The following is a 10,564-nucleotide window of genomic DNA, read 5'->3' as shown; positions in this document are numbered from 1 at the left end:
CTACGGGCTGCAGGTCAGTCGACCCGGCTCTAGCCACGGATTGCAAGAGGAGAACCTGGGCTCTGCATCCTCTTCCTTCCTGCTCTCCTTTCTTTCCTTCAGCCGGCCTTGGTGTTTTTTTTTTTTTAAAAAGTTGTTCTCCTCAGGCCCCACTCTCTTCTCCGCTGCAGGTCTCTTCTGCTGGTTCTGACGAGTTCCCTACTCTCTCTTTTGGGCTGGAGCTGCAGCAGGGCTTAAGCTGAAGCTGAAGTTGAGCTGGGGCTGGGGCTGTGCCACCCACACCTGAGGCTGCACTGATCAGGGCTGGTGCCAGAGAGCATGCCCTGCACCCCCTTAAACACATGAATTTTCAGGGTTGCTGATTGGCTTGGCCCTGGTCAGAGGTGGGTCTGACAAAGGAAAAGGGGTAACTTTTCAGGTAGCTTCTTAAAGGGCCATCTCCATAGCCCTTACCCCATTACCAAAGACACAACCAAAAATCCCTCACAGAAAACTCCAATACCTGAAAAGTTATTTGGATGCAAGTAATACTTTAATTTTGCGGCATTTGTAAGGTATGAGTGGCTAACCTTATTGCACTAAACTCTAAGGGAATTGATGATTTCAAGAGTAATTATAGATCTTCTATGAAGTTCTAGGGTTTTGGGTCTGGAGTCTTGATAGAGTATTTACTCAAACTAAAGACAGTTGCACTCTGCAGTAATTGCTATTATTCTCAAGTTAGAGAATTATACGCCGGCTATAGTATATCTTCATTGTATTTTTAAGTTGGATTTCTCTCAGGTTTTTGTAGTTCAGTAATTGATGGGTGATTTTTTTGTTCAGTTTTGTTTTTAATGGAGAGGTTTTTTGTTCAGCCTTGTACACTTCTGTATGTAATTGCTTTCATCAGTTATGGATTTTTATGGCCTTTATTTTAGATCTATGTCTTTCTGGATAGCTATGTACTTTGATTACATTCTCGCTATTTAAAGATAATGACACATCCCTTTCTGGTACCTTCTGCTTTTGGATGTTGAATCTCACGATAGTGTTGTCCTTTTGTAGTGGTTTCACTGTTGCTAACTCTTAAATTAACTTCTGTCTGCAAATTAAGAACATCCTTCTCTTGTGAGTTGTAGAACAACCTTTCAAAGCATTTATTGCTTTTGAGAAACTATTTATCTAAATACTGTTTTGGTCTGCTATTCAGGAAACATTTTCTTCTCAAATATAAAAATAATATACTTTACTTGATGGGGTGCAGGGGGGGAATCCAAATTCAGTATTTGTCTGTCCTACCAAGAAATGTCATAGATAGAAACAACACTGTTTGCATGAGTAATGGATAACTTCTTCCCTAAAATGGAACTCTGCTGAAGTGTCTTAAACTGACATATACAAACCAGTTGTAAACTGTGAGGTAGAAATCCAAATAGAAAAAATACCATTGACTAGAACTGAGTTCATCAACTCAACTGAGTTCTAGAACATGTGTTCATCCATCAGTCTTCCATCTCTGCTAATTAGCAAAACTAGAAACAAAGCATGATTCATGGTCTATAGAACAGCTATTATCTGCTCTCCACGATTGAAGAGTTACTTGTCTGCTTTTCTTGAATGGCTTTGGAAATAAATCTCTCCTAGTACAGCTTTTCTGGAGGAAGAATTTTTCTGAACCTCACAGTATTGAGAATCTGTTTCCTATTTGCTTCCACTCACCTTAAAGTAAATTAATAAAGACAATTAGTGGCACTCTTGTTTGTTATTACAGCAAAGATAGTCGTCTTGGGATAATTACCGACTTGGTGCTGCAAGTAATAATCAGTTCATCTTTATTTGCATTTATTTGCAAATATTTTATTGCAGCCTTTCTACTTTGTCTAGCTATCACCTGGAAGTAGATTCGTGTTATAGTGACTTTTACATAGGCTGATTAATCTCGCAGAAGTATTCAGAAGATTATTGACCTTGGAGTAGTTAATTATCATGCACTATGATCCTAGAATAAGAAAAGAAAAAAATAAACCATTTGCATAGGTAGAGTTTCATTCAGTTTCTGGATGAAGTATTTCTGTTCTTAGATGTCCATTGAAATAATCCTGCTAATATGTCACTGAAAGGTTGGGGTTCTGTCCCCCACCCCCAGGTGTAGTCAAGGAAAAGGGGAAGATATTTTATGTCCAAAAGGACTTAATACTTTCAAACTCCAGCTCTGGACACCTTCAGTATCTTGTTTCTTTAACCTAGATAGTGAATTTAGGAAATTACATTATGATGACAGTTATGTTTAGGAAAGCTCACCTTGGCATGTGCAAAATGCTTTCAAAATTTGTCAAAGGAGAAATATATTTTATGTTTTGATTATATGTTAAAGTGAAATATGTAGAAATATGTGCTGTATGGGTCTGCTTAAGTGATGACTCTGTCATATTTTTCATGTAAACATAACATGGTGCCTTAACATCTTTAGTGACTGGTGCATATAATTGCTAAAGGTGCAAATTTGTCTTCAAATAAAGTGTCAAGGTGGTGTTTTAAGGACTCATGTTTACGGGTTGGCAATCCAGCAGAGGAGGAAATGCTTTCTACCTGTTAATTTTCTTGGACTAATAATGTGCTCAGCTGTTTTGTCAAATAACAAGATGTATACAGGTCTTGATCATGTATCGCTTCATGGATGTGCAGGCTGTTCTTTGGGGAAAAAAATGGTTTGTGTTTTTTTTGGATAAATATATTGTCTGCATCTGCTGGCAGAGTGAAGGTTTGCCTTCTAGGCTGTACAGGTTAATATCTCAAAGACAGAAAATTATTGCAGAACATTTATTTTTAAAAATCAAACTTTTTATTTTAAATGAGTAGGTAGTAGCTGTGTGATGATGAAGTCTACCTGCTGCTAAATAATTTTTGTCCCCCTTGTTTTCTTCATTGTAGCCTGAGGTTAGCTTTACTAAACGAAGCAAAAGAGGTGCGAGCAGCTGGATTGCGAGCCCTCCGCTATCTCATTCGAGACTCCAGTATTCTCCAGAAGGTGCTCAAGTTGAAAGTGGATTACTTGATAGCCAGGTAATTTTTCTTTTCATTCTTGTTACAAATTGTACAGTTGTAGATTACTTGCTCTTTCATAGTTGAGACAGGCATTGTTTATACTTTTTTTTTGTTTAGTCTCATTTGAAATGACAGATGCAGTTCGCTCAGAAAATACTTGTTGAAGCCATTATACTGTACCATTGTATATTTGAGAACATTCTAGTGATTTAATTACAATGAAGATAACTGGAAAAATATAAACTGAAGCTAATTGACCAATTATAAAGAGTATGCTTGCTGAAAGGCAGAATTTTTAAAGAGTCATAGGATTCTTTTTCTTCTATTTATTCAATTGAATAAATAGTAATGCAAGATGTTAACAGTTAAGATGAAAGTGTTGTTATAAACAAAATGTGTTTTTTAACTTATTTTAGGTGCATTGATATACAGCAGAGTAATGAAGTAGAAAGAACACAAGCACTTCGATTAGTCAGAAAGGTAAAATCTAACTATATGTGGTCTTAGCAGCTATGCCAGTCACTTGTGCTGACTCCCAGCTTTCTCCGTTGTACGGTTTTTTTCCCATGGTATTTAATACCTGCCCTTACTTTATCATGCTAGAAGAAATTATACCTGGTAATTCAAAAGAGAGAGGGAAGGGTGGTTCTGAAACTTGTTTTGATTTTAATCTCTTGCCCCTCAAGTAGGCTAGAAAAATCCTGCTGTTTTTCCTTTGATACAGATCATACCAGGCAAGATTTTTGAAAAACTTATTTAATAATGAATGCAAGGGTATAAGTACAGTATTATTAAGTTCCATACTTTATTGTATAGTGTGTTTAAGCATCTGTGAATCAAGGACGAGGGAGATGTTCTGCCATTAGAGAAATGAGGCAAATTGCCATTGCCGGAATAATCAGTTGAAGGAATGCTTCTAGCCTGACTACTTTATTCATAGAGGTTGATGCTGTCCATAGTTCTTTTCTCAAATACACAATAAGACACAGTTGGTCTTTGGTGGCTACTGTACTATGTATTCATGGATATGAGATGTTTGAAGATGTGGTAGATGCATTTGCAAGTTCATCCTAGATAAACTGACATATATAGGTACTGAAGGTATTCTTTTCAGGCAGTGTAGCATTTTGCCTTTGTACTGTACTTTTGTATTCTTTATCGTGCTTGTATTCTTCCACTGAGTATCTTAGGAAAAACTACCAAAGACTGAAGTGAAGTTTGGAGTAGTTTGAAGAATTGCTCCCCCGGAGCACTGTGTGTTTAAACTGCTTTGTGTATGTATGTTGAAAACATGGAAGTTTGATATGCAGTTTCTTTTCTTATAATGAGCTCAATTGATTTCTGTCATACAGAAGAGATAATATGCTTGATTAACAGTTGCACCAAAAAGAGTTTTAAAGCTTAACCTCCACCACCACCCCCAAACGCAAACAAACAAAAAAATCCAACCATAAGGGAATGGATCCTTAGGGGAGAAAGGAGCTATTTATTAAGCTCTTTGCTAATCTGCTTTAAAAGAAGAGTTTCAGTGTAGAGCCAGAATAACTTAAATTAGAAGATGGAATGGAAATGCATTTATAATGAGTTTGTTTTATTTAGGTCAGAAATTTGTCCTCATTATTCCTGGGCTTTTTTGAGCATTTTTCTTGTTAAGCAAAGACTTCTGTCTTGCTTGGCAGAAACAAGAGGAAGCAAGAGAAATAAATCCATTCATGATCTTGAAAGATAAGCATTAATAAATCATACAGCTGATCACCAGTGTTGTTTTCTTGATCATTATGCAAGGATGCTGTGCATGGGATGTACATGCCTGGCATTTACATGGTGTATATGGGTGCTGATGGTTCTTCGATGTTGAGAACTATGTTGATGAAAGATGTTTCCTAAAATCTTTTGCTACCTAGAACATCCTTGTTTCTTAGAGCATAGTGTTAGAAAAACAAAAAAACACCCAACCTGGCTACCAATAAAGTTAACACCGCTTTCCTGTCCTATCTGGGCTACAGCAGTTAAGTATGCATTGGTGTAGAGCAGTTGGTACTTGAGAAATTCTCTCTCACAAGAAATACTGTGACACGGGTCCCGAATGGCGCATTCTGTATTTTCACACTGTCTTTTTCTTACCATGCTCTTGTCCTTTTCCCATCTTTCTTCATCTCCCTCAATATCTCAGACTTGGTGGTTTGATACCAGGATTCCTAAAAGATTATATAAAGATATGGAAGAGGAGAATGAATGGCAAACAAAACGGAGTTAATTCATTTGTGCAGGAGGTAATTTTGTGTGAGCCATGGAGGAGCTGAACTGCGTTCCACCAGCATCACAGAATTATTGATTTTAGTTTCCAAGTCTGGATGCAATTCTTTAACCTCATCTTTAACAGCAAAAATACCTGTGTAAATGTAGCATAGATATGAAACTTTAGAATTAAACATTGAACATTAAAAACATTGAACTTTCTTATCTTTCTTTTCATAGAAAATAACAAGATATAAAATATTGATTCTGTTTCATGAATTTGTAAAAGGCACTTAATGATAAACTTGTTTACAAAATGTGCAGGTTAAAGTAGTTTAGGGAGAGAAAAGAAAACAACTTCAAGCTTAAACTTTGGTTTCTGATTTGTTTTTAAGGCTTTGGGTTTTTACTGTCTCTTTTAACTGTAATCACCTCTACATTTCCTAGTAAGAGCTTTGCAATTTAGCAGTATCTTCAGCCATGAAAAAGATGGCATAAAGGGACTTCAGAAAGCAATTTTCCATCTAATAAAAGTCAACAGGTCCATTTAGAAAAATAATTTAGTAGGCAGGATGTTTTCTTTTCAAAGCAGAAGTCAGGGTTAGGTATGCTATGAACTGCCTGCTTTCTTCCTCTTTTTAAAAGGAACCTTTAAAGTCGAAATTCAGTCTTTGGTCTTTGTTACTTCATCATAGCTGCTTGTCACCTGTTCTTAGTCTTCAGAACTGCATTTCAATACCTAGAGTGATGGGAAAGCAGGTGCATGAGTTTTTATTTACTCTACTAATGTACTTGAAATTCAATTTTAAAAGAAGGAAATCTTTCCTTCTCACATGTTAAAAACTAAGAGAACCTGCTTCTGTACGAAGCAGAACAGCCTTAAGAAGCTGTTTGTGTCCTCACACTAAGTACATGCAACTATCAGTAGGAAAGAAGGTTGTAATTTTGTAGAGTATTGTTTTACACCCATTCTGCTGCTAATTCTCGTTACTTCATGCCATTGTAAAAGTGAAAGACGGCGTGGGTGGGGAAGAGTTTGTTTTTTCTTTAGAATCCTATCTTAAAGCTTCCTGTTGTGTTGGTGACAACATTATGTATGACAAGACGTTTGTCAAAAACACATCTTAAAATTAAACTTGTTAGTGTTCCAATATATTTGTCATAATGTGGTTGATCTTATTTTAACAAGCTCTGCAAAGAGGGTAAAACTATCCTTTGTCTGAACAAATATCTGTAAGATATCTAAGTGAGCTGTAAAATGAGTATAGGACAAAACAATTTTGGAAAAATAATGAAGATAAGTATGCTTTTGTTGGAAACAGAAGGGATAGTAAAAAAAACCTTGGAAAACTAGCCTTAAGGTTTTAGGTGTTTGATGGATAATGAGTATTTTTTTACATTTCACTTGTTTGTTAGTAGAAAAAAAGGTGACATGGTTGAGTGGACTATTAGACATTACATCGTTCCCTTTTTAAGTAGTCAGACGGACAAAAAACCTACTTCCTGCTTAGTAATACATCTGTTTAGTGATCGAGTTGTGTGTTGTGTGTTTTATTTTTTTTCAAACTAAAAAAAACCATGATCAAACAGCTTCTCACCTTTTATAGTCAAAGCCTCATTTAGGGGAGGGTGAGGAGTTGTGATATTGGTTGGTTGCTTTGGAGTGGGGTTTTTTGCCTTTAATGTGTGCAAAGGGTCTTTCTTATTCCTTAATCTGTAGCAATCCCCTATATTCTGGTTGTCCTGAAATAACATCTGAGGATTTCCATGGTGTAGGACCTCTTCAGTAGTGTAAATGAGCATTGACTATTAAAATCTGTTCTTCTCTTCTGTCTCAAACTTACTGCAATTTTGTTTTTAACTGAAAAATGACATGATTAATGAACACAGGTCTTGTTTTCATCTTTGCTTTTCAGTTTAACATGGTTTAGGTGTGGGTTTTGTGCCGTAGCTGTATAATTTAGAATGAAGTTGAATTACACTGCCACTCTAGGAAGATCAGGTACTATGCAAGAGGATATGGGAATGTTATGGACAGTTGCCTTTCAAATACTATAGCAGATTCTTCTGTTAACTGTCACAGTTTCTAGTCTGCAGCAATCTAAAGGATCTCTTAATAAAACAGGAGATTTTAATCTTGGTTGATTAAACACTTGAATAGATATTGAGGAATCTGCTGCAGTATGAATTAACCTTCTAGAAGTGTTTGTAGTCTACTCTGTCATTGGATAGCATTCTTTGTCGATAAAGAAATTCTTGGAAAAAACCATGAAAAACGTTAGCCTTAGTTCTCTCAGCAACAGTCATCTTTTTAACTATTTCCTGTTGTTATGAAATAAAAATAAAGAACTGAAGCAGGAAGAGAATGGTAAGGTAAACTGACAGATGAAGAATTTCAAGAGCAAAATAAATAGTTTTGAGAATTCACCAGATGTAGCCAAGTAATACATGGAGGTGTCTCTGTTGTTTCTAAGAAACAGAATACTGGTGAATCTGTGAGTATGTTTAGAGTAATATGAAGAAGTCAGAGGGCTTTTTCTTTCATTTTTGGCAGATGATCACTGTGAATGCTTCATTGTTCCCCAGTTCTATTACTAATTCTTTGATAGCAGTTGGAAATGATGGTCTTCAAGAGAGAGACAGAATGGTTCGAGCCTGTATAGCCATTATCTGTGAACTAGGTAAGATAACTGAAAGCTAATTAAGAAAAATTTTGACATGGTTGTCATCAGTTTTCTAAGAGATTCTCTTCTGTGGGTTCGTACTAAATAGATTGTATTCAAATAATTAAGGGTATTTGTTGAATAAGGGATTAGATGTTAAATATTCTTAATGTCAGTTTCATAGATTTTAGTTATTAGTGTGATATGAACCAAAATAACCTTTTAAATGGAGTATCTGACATTTTCAGGTGCTCTTCTTTCCCTTAAGACCTGCCAGTTTTTGATTTCCCTTAAATGTTTCCCTGCCTCAGCTGATGTTTTTAAAACTAATGCATTGGAAGTAGGGAGAATTCCATACATGAGATACTGACAAATGTATGAGAGTTCAGGGAACTTTAAAAATAAATAAATAAATAAATAAATTAAAGAGATCTTCCTCTAAGAATTTCTACAAGTGGGAACTGTGACTAGCTGGCTTTTGGAAGTCAGTATTCATGTCCATGTAAAGGCTGGCTGGACACTGGCTTATACTAACTCCCTGTACTTGGACGTGGGTACTGATTGTTAACGTTTTTTTGAAATCAATGATTGATCAATGATTGAATCATTGATTGAATCAATGGTCATTACTTCAGCAATGTTTTCAAGATAAAAACTTCTTTTTTAAAGAAATAAACAATCTGTTACGCTTTTATATTGTAATATAAATATTTTATCTGTGTCAGTTCAGTGGAACACAGAACCTTGCTGTGGGGAAAATGCAGAAACTGCTGTATGGAAGCTTGATTGGAAAGAAGTTGAAAAATTGTTGTGCAATGGTGACTGACTGACCAGTATTTTTATTAATGATAAACTATTTCAAAATCTCAATTAATTACTAATGTCAATCAGTTCCAATAAATCTTTATAGGTGCCTTGGTGTTCAGGAAAAAAATAAACATGTGTACTAGAGTGGACAGGTTTGTTATACTGGAAGCATACTTTCCTATTATTGGCCAAAGTGATGTTTGTTTGGTTTTGGTTTTTGTTTTTAGCACTTCAGAATCCAGAGGTGGTGGCTCTTCGGGGTGGTTTAAGTACAATATTGAAAAATGTGATTGATTGTCAGCTAAGCCGAATAAATGAGGCTTTGATAACTACAGTTTTGCACCTCATTAATCATCCAAAGACCCGACAGTATGTGCGAGCAGATGTAGAATTAGAGGTGGGGTCAGTTTTATTTCTTTAGATATTAGACATTGTATTACTAATGAAAATGTTTAATTTTTATAAAGAAGTTTTAAGTATGGAATATTAGGCTAAATTAATGATTTATAGGGCAGGAATAACATGACAGATTAGAGTGGGACTGAGGAAAGGGCAAGACCCATTTAACTGTATTCTCATGTGAAAGTAATGCATGTCTTTCTTTTGTTTAGCGCATTTTAGCTCCTTACACAGATTTTCACTACAGGCATAATCCAGACACAGCAGAAGGACAACTCAAGTAAGTGCTAGTGCTACTACTTTTGTTACCAGTTCTTCATTAAACTGTTTCTCATTCCAAAATGAAAATCAAGGCAGTGACCCAATACTAAACTACTTGAAGTTGAATACAGTATGTTAGAATGAAACTTCCTAAAATACTGTTAAGCATTTAAGCTTTAAAAAGGTCTTGTTTAGCCTGGAGAAGAGAAGGTTGGGGGACACCATTCTCTGAATAGCAGCCTTTCTAATACCTATGAAGATGTTACTAAGAAGGGGTAGCCAGGGCTACACCATGGTGGTGAAAAGTGGGAGGACAAAAAGCAACAGAGGGAAACTGAAACAAGACAGGCTCCAACTTGATATAAGGGCAGGGGGACAATTTTCTGTGATGCCAGTCAAGTGTTAGGACAGGCTGTCCAGTAACATCCTTCAGTCTTCATCCTTCAGAGTTTCTAAAACCCAGCTAGGTTATACCCTTGAGTATAACCTGGTCTGGTCTCATAGCTGACAACTTCTTTGTGCAGGATTTTGGACTAGGTACCTTGTGAGATTGCTTCCACCTTGAATTATCCTGTTGTTTGGTTTTTTAACTATCAAATGGCATTAGATGTGTAGGTCTGGGTAACTGAATAAAGTCCAAATCTTTAGGTCCCTGCTGTAGACTCACTGTCAGTGCAGGCACAGAGTGATTTATCTGACCACATGTAGGTGTTTATTTTGTGATGTTACCCTCCTACCATGGAAACTCCCCTGAAAGGTGAACACTTGAAAGTTTTAATCTTTGTGTGTATATACACATTGTATAAATACGTATACACACACACAGGCATACATGAAAGATTTCTCTTACTCTGGATTTTGTACCCCATCTAAAATCTCAGTTAACTACTTTTTACTTGATATGTTAGTAACACTGCTTTATAGAAATTAACTGTATTGTGACATTTGTTCTTTTAATAACAGGGAGGACAGAGAAGCACGGTTCCTAGCTAGTAAAATGGGAATAGTGGCTGCTTTTCGATCATGGGCAGGTAAGATTTTTTTTTTTAATTTGTTTGAAGCTGGATGGTTAGAAGGGGATTTTACTTTCTCATATGAGTGCTTTGTGTAAACACAGACTCTGTCTCATTTGATGTGTCTATCAGTACCTTCCTACAGGCTACTAAGAT

General features: G+C 36.1%; 1 protein-coding gene across 1 annotated transcript in view; it reads left to right on the top strand.

The window, feature by feature from the left end:
* The first annotated feature begins 2,920 nt into the window (after positions 1 to 2,920).
* LOC104541139 (rapamycin-insensitive companion of mTOR-like) overlaps positions 2,921 to 10,564 on the top strand; it is a 37,046-nt gene continuing 29,402 nt past the window's right edge. Inside the window, 6 exon segments of the mRNA XM_010185120.1 lie at positions 2,921 to 3,045; positions 3,444 to 3,507; positions 7,820 to 7,946; positions 8,963 to 9,132; positions 9,347 to 9,414; positions 10,359 to 10,426. Of these exon segments, the coding sequence (XP_010183422.1) occupies positions 7,820 to 7,946; positions 8,963 to 9,132; positions 9,347 to 9,414; positions 10,359 to 10,426 (433 nt within the window). The 5' untranslated portion in view covers positions 2,921 to 3,045; positions 3,444 to 3,507.

This window comes from Mesitornis unicolor, unplaced genomic scaffold (assembly GCF_000695765.1).
Source record: "Mesitornis unicolor isolate BGI_N332 unplaced genomic scaffold, ASM69576v1 scaffold17275, whole genome shotgun sequence".
Taxonomy (NCBI): Eukaryota; Metazoa; Chordata; class Aves; order Mesitornithiformes; family Mesitornithidae; genus Mesitornis; species Mesitornis unicolor.
This window is presented reverse-complemented; position numbering and strand designations above follow the sequence as displayed.